This window comes from Phyllobates terribilis, unplaced genomic scaffold, assembly GCF_046119375.1.
Source record: "Phyllobates terribilis strain yellow unplaced genomic scaffold, ASM4611937v1 Scaffold_11__3_contigs__length_659146591, whole genome shotgun sequence".
Taxonomy (NCBI): domain Eukaryota; kingdom Metazoa; phylum Chordata; class Amphibia; order Anura; family Dendrobatidae; genus Phyllobates; species Phyllobates terribilis.
Genome location: NW_027362771.1, coordinates 580,147,429 through 580,160,087, shown reverse-complemented (window position 1 = coordinate 580,160,087; position 12,659 = coordinate 580,147,429). Strand labels below are relative to the sequence as shown.

Here is a 12,659-nt window from a genome sequence, read left to right as displayed (position 1 = left end):
ATCAGCGACGCGGGATTTCCTGGACAGAAGGACAGACAGATGGGATAAGACAATTATATATATTAGATAATACTGCCCCTATGTACAAGAATATAACTACTATAATACTGCCCCCTATGTACAAGAATATAACTACTATAATACTGCTCCTATGTACAAGAATATAACTACTATAATACTGCTCCTATGTACAAGAATATAACTACTATAATACTGCCCCCTATATACAAGAATATAACTACTATAATACTGCCCCTATGTACAAGAATATAACTACTATAATACTGCCTCCTATGTACAAGAATATAACTACTATAATACTGCCTCCTATGTACAAGAATATAACTACTATAATACTGCTCCTATGTACAAGAATATAACTACTATAATACTGCCCCCTTCGTACAAGAATATAACTGCTTAATACTGCTCCATATGCACCTATGTAGATATAGCTAGATAACGAGAATGTTTCTTATTGACTGTAATAACGGGACATCATATATTTTCCAGTTACCTCATACGTCCGGATCCATTGACTCTTGCTCCTAATAATGCCCGAAAAGCAAGCGTGACACGATCCGAAGGTACGATATTTGATACAAAGGACAGCACTCACCTATGAAACCTCATCATCTCGTCTGCTGAAAAAGACCTTCGAATGTGAGATCAGAAGATAATCCGAGACACCTCAAGGAAGCTGAAGATCTCATGTCCACCATGATTGCATCACTATGTCCCACCGAATCACGAGGATATGTGCACAGGGCTCCTTGCTCATCACATTCTGCGGCTTGTTTCAGGTCCATCCAGACCGTTCTTTTACTTCTCTGGTACCAAGATTATTTTGAGGAGGAGGACGGGGTCGTCTGCAGTGGAAACAGATCTTAGGTTGAAGGTCCTATATATTGACCGTCCAGTTTTCCAACAAGCCAAGTAATTTATTCAGTATGCTCAGGTGTAAAGTTGACCAGCCAAAGGAATTTTGGGAGTTTTACTATTAAAATAATAATAGAGGATAAAGTGCAGGGAAGGGGGGAAGGCACTAGTATAGCCATTCGCGATGGCACAGCTCTGCGGCCTTATGTTCCATCTGTACAGGTATTAGAATTTGCCAAGTGTTACTGTAGATTTCCCCAGAAGCTCAGTTTTATTTCTTCATGACCTTAGGGTGAACATTTCCCCCATTTTCGTGACTATTGTTTTATATCATGAGGTTGCATGATTTCCCGTGCAATATTCTCATACTTCCTGGTTTTAGAGTGGGAGGAGCTTAAAACAAGTCTGGTCAGCACAGAAAGGCAGTGTACTGTATAGCAGGTAGAACTTACTGTGGTCTTCACACCACAAGAATGTAGTAATTACAGTATCAGTCTCCTTGTTCTGGTGAATTCATTGCTTAGGGATCTGTGACCAAATACTTCAGTTATCCTTTAATTGTAGACTCTTTGACTCTGATCATATTTTACCCCAAAAAATGAGAGACGCAAAATGACCAATTCATCTCAAGGATCACGATTTTTTAATTTGTACAGTCCTGGGGTGCCTGAATTTCCTATAAAGGGTTGTATCAGATCTGTAAAACACAACTGCTTTCCTTCAGAAACAGCACCACTCCTGACTACTGGTTGTTTCTGGTATTACAGCTCAGAATTCGGCTCATTAATAGTAAAGAAGCTAATACTTCACTACCCTTGTGGGCCATTATTGGACCAAAAATGTAAAATAAATGTTCACAAACTTCAAGTCGTACTAGGTAATAATGACTCTATACTTGGATCCTAAATATGATCTGGTCTACAGAGTACTGCAAGAAAGTTTAGCCTAAAATAAGCCATGCTCTGCCTATTGGCTTAGATAGAATTCGCGTATATCATTTTCTTTGTAGGGATGGTCGGTCTTATTACACACAGAGTGAGATATATATATATATTTTTGCATTACTTCTGCAATAAAATAGTCTGATATTTCAATGTTGCGTACTAAAAGGAATCTTAAGAGCGAAGGGTTTAGATATACCCAGACTAAGGTTCCTAAAGCCCACCGGATGAAATGGACCGTCCTCCAGAACATGGGCATCATCATTGGCTATTTGTGAATTCACCTACAAGGTATAGACTCTAGGGACAAGACATCTTCATTTTTGGTGTCAAAGCCTGGTCCATGGAAAGGATCTTCTGAAGGACCAGTTTGACCCTGGTGAACCTGTTGTCCCCTTGTATACATATGTACGCAAATGAGCCCATAAGTCGTTATTGGTGACATGATGGTCCTTCTCTGGGCATTCGGGAAATAAAAAAAAAAAAGCCTAAATGTTTGTCTATGTTCAGCTTCAGTAGTGCCAATTGTTGACTTGTCTCTTTGTCCCTGTGTACATCTACTGAACTGCGTCCCTTGTCTCGGTGCCATGTGTCACATTAAAGCGTTGCCAGTCTGTCTGTACCTTCTGTTACCGAGGTGCCAAGTGCTGAAACTGAATGTCTTCTCTAGTGGTATTGCACACTGTTTTTACGTAAAGCCCTGGAGGTATCACGCCATATTTCTGATGTAGAAAACTAGGTCTTCTCAAAAAAAAAAAAAAAAAGATCATTGGTCCCCAACCTATTATGGTCTCCAAGTTATGGAAGGTGAAGTGGTCGGTATACTAATGTAGTTCTTTAACTGAGCCAATTAGGAGGTATTGTTGGACGGTGCCCCCTTGTATTATGGACAAAATTTGTTCTTAATAATGAACACATTGAGGTTAGATCCAGGATTTGGGTCACGATTGTTGCGTAACGCCCTATCAAAATACTTTTGCCTTACCTTGGTTATGCCCTCATAAAGTGCCAATTAGGTGTCCAGAAGAGTCCAACTTATTAAAAAAAGGACTTCTAAGACGACGATGGTTATGAGACTATTTTCTATTGGATTGGGCATGGTCAACCTGTAGATCCAGAGCTACCAAGAAAAAGTAGGTGCGGAATTGGTCAAAAGTCATGGAAAGGGTGTGGAAGGGGGAAACAAACAACTTACACTTCTATACTAGATGGCAAAACTTGGTATTGTCATTGACTCTATTCTACTGATTAGCGGAAGAAGGTTATGGGCCCATAACGTCTTTTTCAGATGCAAAAATTGAACATAATGCACAGTGATTTTAACTGTTTAAAGGGAATCTATCAGTGGGCTCAACACCCCTAAGTCATCTATATGGGCATGCAGGTCATAGAAAGTTCAATAAAATGATTCCTTGATATCTGCAATCCAGTGTCTTGTTCCAGAGAATTCCACATTTTTCGTAGTATGTAATTGAGCTGTTAAGCTCTATGGGCCAGACATAGATTTCCATGAGAATCTGCCTCCACAGCTTAATTTAAATGAAAAGGGGAATTACCACCGTGAGACAAGTAATAACTGACTAACTGATCAGAACTAACACAGTACAGTAGAAGTGAACTTTGTCTCATTACAAATACATTTGCAGCAGCAGTTATTCTCTCATTATGCTTCAACTTCCATCTCACAGGCAGCCAGTGTGGGTAGAAAAGGCAGTACAGCTGAGATGACAGCAATGTGAGGAGACAACTGCAAATGTGTTTGTTGTATTTGTAATGAGACAAGGTTCAATTCTGCTGTACTGTATTGGATTTAATCAGGCATAGTTCTGCAGCATAGATGATCCCACTGAGAGGACAACTTCTGCTGCAAATGTGTTTGTAATGAGACAAAGTTCACTTCTGCTGTACTGTGTTCGTTATGATTTCACTGCAGATTGAGCTGTGTGTGATTATGAGCGCAAAATGTCAATTATTACATGGCTCACACTGGTAATGCCTCTGGAAGCAGATTCTCAGGGAGATCTATATCCGACCCATAGATCTTAACAGCTCATTTACATATTTAGAAACATTTGGATTTCTCTGGAATAAGTCATCGGATCATAGATATCAACATATCGTTTTATCCAACTTCTTTTGACCCGCATGCCTATGTACATTGCTTAGGAGGTTTAACCCTACGGACCCTATAGTGAAGCAGTTTTGCAGTTATAGAGTCACATATTCATTCTTCAGGTGACTTAATTTGGATGTCGTCTGCTTTTTATAGTTGAAAGTATCGGGCACACCGCCAGCAAAGCCGCAATCGGAATAAGAGTTTGCTGAACTTGTAGGTCTAAGTTGAAGATCCCTCTAGTGGGATTGCATTGCTATCAGTAAGGGGGTGTGAAATTAATCCAAGGGTGAAAGAAAGGGTATGGAAGCACAAAAAATTTGGCACTCTGTTCCATCCTCCACTTCCTAACAGTATGTTGGTGCCCTTTGCCCTACGTGTCACAACCAACACCATAAGGGCAGCCAATTTTGATCTTTTGGCCATGGCCCCAGTATTTGGTCAGTATTCGGTCAGTATTTTTTCTCAGGAGTGGGAGCCAAAACCAGGTGAGGAACAATCAGAGAAAAGGTGTAATAGAAACAAGTCACCAATTCTGCATTTATCACCCACTCCTGGTTTTGTCTCCCACTCCTGAGAAAAAATACTGACTGAATACTGACCAAATACTGATAGTGGGGGCATGGCCAGACTGTGTCTTACTTTTGATCCAGATATTCCTTGCTGAACAACAATGTAAGGGGGCACATAGGCTTGGCCTAGGAACACAAATGTGTGTATCATTAGCTACTGGTTGGGGTTCAATGATCTGTACAGTCCTAGGGATCGCTGAATATCTTGTGCTCAATAAATGTAAAGGGATAAGTATCCCAGTCTATAACACTGTGACAAAGGACTGTGAAATAAAGAATAATGGATAAGCTCCCCGTGTCGTCTCTTATTTTATCACATACACATTTTGCCTCAGTTTTGTTTGGGTACTCTTACTCACTTGGTCAGGGATCTATTACATTAAATGTTTCCAGGTTACCCTTGATATTCAGTTGGATTCTTGGGAAGAAAAAAGTGTCCCTGCTCCGCCTGCTCCTTACCCTTTGGTGGGTGAGATGATAAATCTCATGTCTACAGTGTGACTTCATTATTTTGATCATGTATTCGAAATATCTGAGTCCGTTCTCCTCACAGGTGAAGGTTATAAATACATTATAAATTTTTCTTTTACCTTCACGTACCTCCATTGAGGACCCTCCCAGACATGTTTGCCAAAACAGGCATTTTCAGGAGTACATAAGGCTTAAAGGGGTATTCCCATCTCCCTATCTCAATATGTAGTAGGTGTAGTAATAATATTAGCAAATCCCTCCAATTAGATATGTAGTATAGTTTTTCTGATTCGCTATGTCTCTTTCCTCAGTGCGGGGCATTGTGGGACCTTAGGTGTCTATGGTTACGACCACTAGCAAGTAGCTGTCACCAGATCAGTGGTCGTAACCATGGGTACCTAAGGTCCTGCACATGAGGAAAGAGACATAGCGAATCAGAAATACCATACTACATTTCTAATTGGAGGAATTATTATATAATATTATTATTATTACTACACCTACTACATAATGGGATAGGATTTTGGAGATGGGAATACCCCTCTAACAGTGGAGACAATGTTCTGAAACCTTGTTTTTAAAACATTGATTGTGATGAGATTGTCATGCGGTGACGGCTAACAATCAATAGATTATCGTTTTAGTATCGACACCAATCGAGTTTAGTTCACAATGACAGTAACTAATAATGTGATGCAGCTTCAAACCCCCCTCCATTGTGTTGTAACCTTCAGTCAATGAGCAATTTGGGTGGAGAAAACAAATCATCCCAATTAAGGAAACTCAAAGCTCAGCAGCATCCACATATGTGCAAAATATGTAATTATCAATACCTGCTGGTGCAGTCACTGTGTACATACATTACATTACTGATCCTGTACTGATCCTGAGTTACATCCTGTATTATACTCCAGAGCTGCACTCACTATTCTGCTGGTGCAGTCACTGTGTACATACATTACATTACTGATCCTGTACTGATCCTGAGTTACATCCTGTATTATACCCCAGAGCTGCACTCACTATTCTGCTGGTGCAGTCACTGTGTACATACATTACATTACTTATCCTGTACTGATCCTGAGTTACATCCTGTATTATCCTCCAGAGCTGCACTCACTATTCTGCTGGTGGAGTCACTGTGTACATACATTACATTACTGATCCTGTACGGATCCTGAGATACATCCTGTATTATACCCCAGAGCTGCACTCACTATTCTGCTGGTGCAGTCACTGTGTACATACATTACTGATCCTGTACGGATCCTGAGTTACATCCTGTATTATACTCCAGAGCTGCACTCACTATTCTGCTGGTACAATTGACAAGCCCAGGGGATGGGGGATGACTCGGTTACCCGGGCCTTTAGCCTTAAGGAGGTCGCGGTGGTCGGCTCCCGGGCCCGTACTCTGGGGTCTCTCTTTAAAAGGGCGTTAATCGATGTTAAGTTTATAAAAGAAAGAGTTTGTGACGCCACCTGTGGCTTCTGGTGAGGATCACCAGCGCTGCGCAGTCCACTGAGGCTGATGATAGGGCAGCTTGATGGTATAGCTCTCCACAGGTAGAGCTAGGCCTCAAGGCAGTATAGGAACGGGGATGCAGGACAAAGAGACTACGACGGGCCAGAGCAAGAACAGGGAATGACACGATAGTCACTTCAGTACCTTTTACTGATGGAATTTCAGGCACTCCCCGGAGCACTGTAGGGTGAAGGGTGTGTGTCCGGATCCTCCCCAATGAGCAGGTTTTGGGCCTCCTGGTTCTTGCTGCTGCGTAATAAGTTTCAGACCTGCCTGGAGCTAGGCCTAACTTTGTCTCTGTCCTGCGCTGGCTGACCTTGTGGTAGGGCCTTCTCTTGGAGTGCACGCTCCCGACTTACGGGGCCTGTGTCTCCTGGCTCTGGTACGTATCAGCACTTTAGCGATCATGGGACCTGTAGTTCTCCAGGGATTCCGGTTTATCTTACTGGGTCGTGGAGATCCCGGCAAGCTTCGGACCCGGTGTCCGGTAACTACTTCTTCGGGGTGAGCTAGTTAAGCTCCTCCGCCCCCTATGTACTAACTCGCTACTCCTTCGCCTTCGGCCTACTCGGACCCTCAATAGGCCACTCACACAAATGGCAGCGTGCCGCGATTCACCGATCTTATGGCGCCAGCACACCTACAGCTCACCTCACTGAGCTACACCTGAGTCTGGACTCCACTCTGTATTCAGGCTTGCACCAACTGAACTCTCAGAGGAATTGCTGAGTCACTGAGCTCCACTGCAGACTGACCTGTTTCTGTGTCTCGCTCTGCAGTAACTCATCAACAGACTTAGACTCCCTGCTGCCTGGCTCCACCTTCCCTTATATATCTCCCTAAGGAGCTCCCTCTGGTGGTCTGAGGTGGAAGGTGATGTGTGAATGGTAATGGGGGCCTCTTGTGGAGGAATCCTTCAATACACCCTTCTGGGTCTGTGATGCCAAGCACAGCTGGGCGTCACATTCCCCCCTAGTTAAGCTCAGCACTCCCGGGCTGAAGTACATTTTATAAAAACAGTAACAATAGGAACCATAAGCAATACTAGAACATTCTTCCCTTTAGGGGAGGCACAAATCTTAAACGTTGCATAACCAAAACAAATACAGAGTGTCCTCAGGAATCCAAGTCTCCTTTGGTGAGGTTCCCAGCAAGGATGTCCATCTCACAAGGTAGAGTACTTTGGTGGTTTTTGAGGGACCTGTCCTAAACCCTCTACGTAGGCCCTGGGGTGGCTGCAGGGCATGAAGATCCCGTGTTGGACCTCCACACGTGCCACTCCAGACAGGTTTTCCTTCTGAGGTCACCTAAAGGGGCACTCCAGGGAGCACAATTATATACAATAGAGAGTTTTTGGGCTGCACACAGTCCTCAGCCACGCAGTTCATTATGCAATTAAAGAATTAATAGGAAAAAGCACAAATTATTAAGCATGCATGAAATCATACAACTATGCAATACATCACAATTTAATATACAATACCCCCGGGGTAACTATCTACACTCTCTGAAATTTTGCTACTTTACTCAGTGTACCTAGCAGGAGGTTTACCTCTTGTGCTACGTACTGATCTGCGTAGTGCTGTGGTTGGTGGAGTGTCAGTATCTGTATCCTCAGTTACTCTACCAGTTCTACGTGTAACCATGTTGTAAAACTGCCTTAACCTCTCTCTGGGACTGGCAAGTCTACCATTGGCTGGGCCCTCTTGCTCTGCTCCTGCCGGGGATCCTTCATCCGGGGACACTTCTTGAGCTGGCTCTTCTGCAGCACTTACAGGTTCAACTTCCTGTGGAGGGTTTTCTGGCTGTTCATAGAATTGGAGTACTGGAATAATAGGTCCGTGTGGATCACTGTTTCTTTAGGTCCTTCCTGGGTTGTGAAAGACACTTCATCTTGGGGTTTCAGTACATCTGGACACAACTTTAAGTGGTCCCTGGACACTGTAGCAGATGTTTTTCCTCCATCACGACTAATTATGCATGTCTTTTTGTTGTCAAATTTTGATGGTAACACAGTGTAGGGGTCTTTTTCCCACTGGTCGTCGAGTTTGTGGTTGCGTCTTTTTCTCTTTAGTACTGTTTCACCAGGTGTGAAAGGTTCTGCGGGTGCGTTTTTGTTGTAGTGCATTTCCTGCTTTTCTCTCACCCGAGTAAGACTGTCCTTGACACAAGCTTGTACCCTTCTGTACTGCTCTTGTCTGGTGGTGTCCCAGTCCTCAGTGGTCATATCAGCTTCAGGTTCAACAACACCAAGCTCCAAATCCATGGGCAGCTTTCCTGGCCTAGCCCGCATGAGATATGCGGGAGTGCAGATGGTGGAACTTACTGGTATATGATTATACAGATCCACTAAGTCAGGTAGTAGGTCTGGCCACTGGTTTCTCTCCTCAAGTGGTATGGTCTTTAGCAGGTCGATGATGATGTTCATCTTTTCACAGAGACCGTTAGTTTGTGGGTGATATGGTGTAGTTCTGATCTTTTTACACCCGTAGAGATGGCAGAACTCTTTGAACAATTCAGCCTCAAAGGCCGGGCCTTGGTCAGTCAGTACCTGCTCAGGGTAGCCATGAGGTCTGCAGAAATACGCTTGGAACGTCTTTGCTGCTGTCTCTGCTGTCAGGTCTTTGACAGGGGCGACCACCAGGAAGCGTGAGTAATGATCCACCATAGTCAGAGCATAGGAGTACCCTGACCTGCTGGGGGACAGCTTGACATGGTCCAGGGCCACGATCTCCAGGGGTCGAGTCGTCTTGATGGGTTGCAGGGGTGCCTCTGGCTGCTGAAGTCTTTCCTTCTTAGGCCACAGGGTCCACAGTCCCGCACCACCTTTCAATGGAGCTGCGCATTCCTACCCAGTAGAATCGACACTTCAGCAGGGTCTCTAGCTTTTTCCAGCCAAAGTGCCCCGCCTGATCGTGGTAAGCTTCTAATACCATCTGGATGTCTGTCTTCGGGACCACTATCTGCCATACCATCTCATGAGTTTTTGGATTGACGTACCTCTGGCACAGCTTCTCACGGTAGATAAACAGCCGGCTTCTCTCATTCCACAGCTGCTTTGCTTGGAGAGACGCATCCTTCTCCAGGGAGGCACTTTCTTGGGTTATCAGCTGTTTGATGCGGCTGACAACCGGGTCGCTGTCCTGGGTCTCTTTCCAGCTGTGGTGAGGCAGGGGGTTTAACGTCTTTTCACGCGGCTTCCTGGAGGCTCGTTGCTCATGGATCATCCCACTCCGGTGAAAGGCAGGTAGCTCTATCTCTTCCAGGTCATCCACTTCTTCTGTGTCTGACTGGTGAGGCATCCTAGACAGGGCATCGGCGTTGGCGTTCTTTCGGCCCGCCCGGTATTTGATTGTAAATTGGCAGTTTGACAGCCGAGCCATCCATCGTTGTTCCAGAGCCCCCAACTTAGCTGTTTCAAGATGGGTCAAGGGGTTGTTATCAGTAAAGGCAGTGAATTTGCTGGAAGCCAGATAGTGCTTGAATGTTTCGGTGATGGCCCAGACCAAGGCTAGGAACTCCAACTTGAAGCTGCTATAGTTCTCTGGGTTCCTCTCAGTCGGACGGAGCTTCCCGCTTGCGTATGCGATGACTTTCTCTTGCCCATTCTGCTTCTGACTTAAGACAGCGCCCAGGCCTTCGTTGCTGGCATCCGTATACAGCAGGAACGGTTGGCTGTAGTCAGGGTAGGCTAGGATTTCGTCACCTGTCAGGATCTCCTTCATTTCTTGAAATGATTCAGCCTGTTCTTTACCCCAGTGGAATGGAGGGTTTTTGCCTTTGGGAGACTGCCCTACCAGGAGGTCTTGCAGAGGAGCTGCCTTTTTAGCGTAGTCCTTTACGAACCTCCGGTAGTATACGACAAGTCCCAATTACTGACGCACTTCCTTGAGGTTCTTCGGCTCCGGCCACTTCTGGATGGCTGTGACCTTCTCCGGGTCTGGTGCTACGCCTTCCGGACTGACAATGTGTCCCAGGTACTGTACCTTCCTCTTGAGCAGGTGGTGTTAGAACTCTCCTGTTAGGTTTTTTTCAGTTTGCTGGTCACATGACCATTTTTGCCTATTTAATCCGGCTCCGCCCTCCTGGCCTTGCTGGACTTCATTGTATTTACTACTCTTGAGCTAGCTTGGTGCTCTGTTGCCGTTCTCTGTTAGTTTTGCTAGGTCTTCTGACCTCTATGCTTTTTGTTGTGTGTTTGTCTTTGACTGCTACTATTTCTGCTAGGAGGTGTCCAACTTATCCCAGTCCCTAGTTCTTGTAGGGATCCCTCCCTCACATCTATAGGTCTTCGTACAGACTAGCCGAGGACTTTAGCGGGTCTGATCACAGGATCAGGTTCCCCGTTACATTGTAGGGATCTAGTTTAGTTCTATTGTAGGGACAGATCTCCTGTCTTTCCTTAGTCCCTGTAGCAGATCATAACAGTAAGTCCAGCCCTAAAAGAAAAAAAAAAAATTTCTCTAAGGAAAGACCTCCAGTTTTCCATCATGGTCTCGGTTCAAGATTTGGCTCAACGCTTGCAGGGACTCTCTCTGGAGGTGGCCAAGCTCCAACAACACGTGAGTAGCTGTTCTGGAGCACATTTTGTGGAACCTAAGGTACGTCTGTCTGATTTATTCGCCTGATCTGGAGTCTCATTGGCGGAGCGTACTTGAGGTATTACAGTTATTAATGGACAATTCGCTTTTTGCTAAGCTGGAGAAATGTGAGTTCGCTGTACAGAGAATTAGTTTTTTGGGCTACATTATCTCCAGTGAAGGTTTTGAGATGGACCCGGTTAAAGTTCAAGCTGTGCAGGAATGGCCTAGGCCTATTGGTTTGAAATTGATACAGAGGTTTTTGGGTTTCGCCAATTATTACAGAAAATTCATTAAAAATTTTTCTATTATTGTGAAACCGCTGACCGATCTCACCAGGAAAGGTGCTAATGCGGTTCAGTGGACTTCTGAGGCCATTGAAGCTTTTGTGTTTCTAAAGGAGAGGTTCACCTCTGCTCCCATCCTTATGCAGCCGGATGTGACTAAGCCATTTTTGGTTGAGGTTGATGCTTCTTCGGTGGGGGTCGGTGCGGTGTTGTCTCAGGAAAACAAGGATGGAGTACATCCCTGTGCCTTTTTTTCAAAAAAATTTTCTGAGACTGAACTTAATTACGATATTGGTAATCGGGAATTGCTGGCGATTAAACTCACATTTAAACACTGGCGTCACCTCTTGGAAGGTGCTGAATTTCCCATTCAGGTTTTCACTGATCATAAAAATCTGATCTATCTTGATGCTGCCAAGCGCTTGAATGCCCGTCAGGCTAGGTGGGCACTTTTTTTCTCGCGGTTTAATTTTTCCGTTACTTACATCCCGGGTACCAAGAATGTTAAAGCGGATGCTTTGTCTCGCAGCTTTTCTCCCATGGTCGGTGTTGAGGAGGAAGAGGAGAGCATTTTACAAGAAGGTGTTGTGATTGCTGCTTTGGACTCCGTTTTGGAGGATGAGATTCTTAAAGCTCAGGAGAATGCCCAATCTAACACTCCCCATGGGAGGTTGTTTGTGCCTAGGACCTTTAGGAGAGATTTGTTTGTTGAGTGTCATGAGTCTCGGTTGGCAGGTCATCCAGGAATTTCTGAGACCAAGAGACTTGTGGGTCGCAGTTTTTGGTGGCCTGGATGGCAGAAGGAAGTCATTAAGTGGGTGCGCCAATGTACTGTGTGTGCTAGATCCAAGTCTTCGCATGCTCCTGCGGCGGGGTTGCTTTGCCCTCTGGAGGTTCCTAGTGCACCTTGGACACATCTGGCTATGGACTTTATTACTGACCTTCCCCCCTCTGAAGGTTTCACGGTCATCTGTGTGGTCGTGGACCGTTTTAGCAAGATGTGTCACTTGGTTCCCTTCATCAAACTGCCTTGCGCTAAGACACTCGCTAAGGCCTTTGTCAAGGAAATTGTCAGACTACATGGTGTTCCTACTGACATTGTTTCTGATAGGGGACCTCAGTTCGTAGCTCGTTTTTGGCGTGCCTTTTGTGACAGGTTGGGAGTTCATTTGTCGTTTTCAACCGGATATCATCCTGAGTCTAATGGCCAGACAGAAAGGAAGAACCAGGATGTTGAGCAGTTCTTGCATTGTTTTGTGGCAGACAATCAAGAGGGGTGGTCTGAGTTTCTG

At 44.7% G+C, this 12,659-nt stretch overlaps 1 protein-coding gene and 1 long non-coding RNA gene across 5 annotated transcripts in view; one reads left to right on the top strand and one right to left on the bottom strand.

Annotated features, from left to right (window-relative positions):
- LOC141166962 (potassium channel subfamily T member 2-like) overlaps window positions 1–4,795 on the top strand; it is a 285,657-nt gene extending 280,862 nt beyond the window's left edge. For all 3 annotated transcript variants that reach the window (XM_073654202.1, XM_073654204.1, XM_073654203.1), the window contains one exon: window positions 514–4,795. In XM_073654202.1, the coding sequence (XP_073510303.1) occupies window positions 514–625 (112 nt within the window). In that variant the 3' untranslated portion in view covers window positions 626–4,795. The remainder of the gene's footprint in view (window positions 1–513) is intronic.
- Window positions 1–12,659, bottom strand: part of LOC141166964 (uncharacterized) — an 80,956-nt gene that overhangs the window by 5,041 nt on the left and 63,256 nt on the right. For both annotated transcript variants that reach the window (XR_012251370.1, XR_012251371.1), the window contains one exon: window positions 620–869. This is a non-coding gene — a long non-coding RNA (uncharacterized lncRNA). The remainder of the gene's footprint in view (window positions 1–619; window positions 870–12,659) is intronic.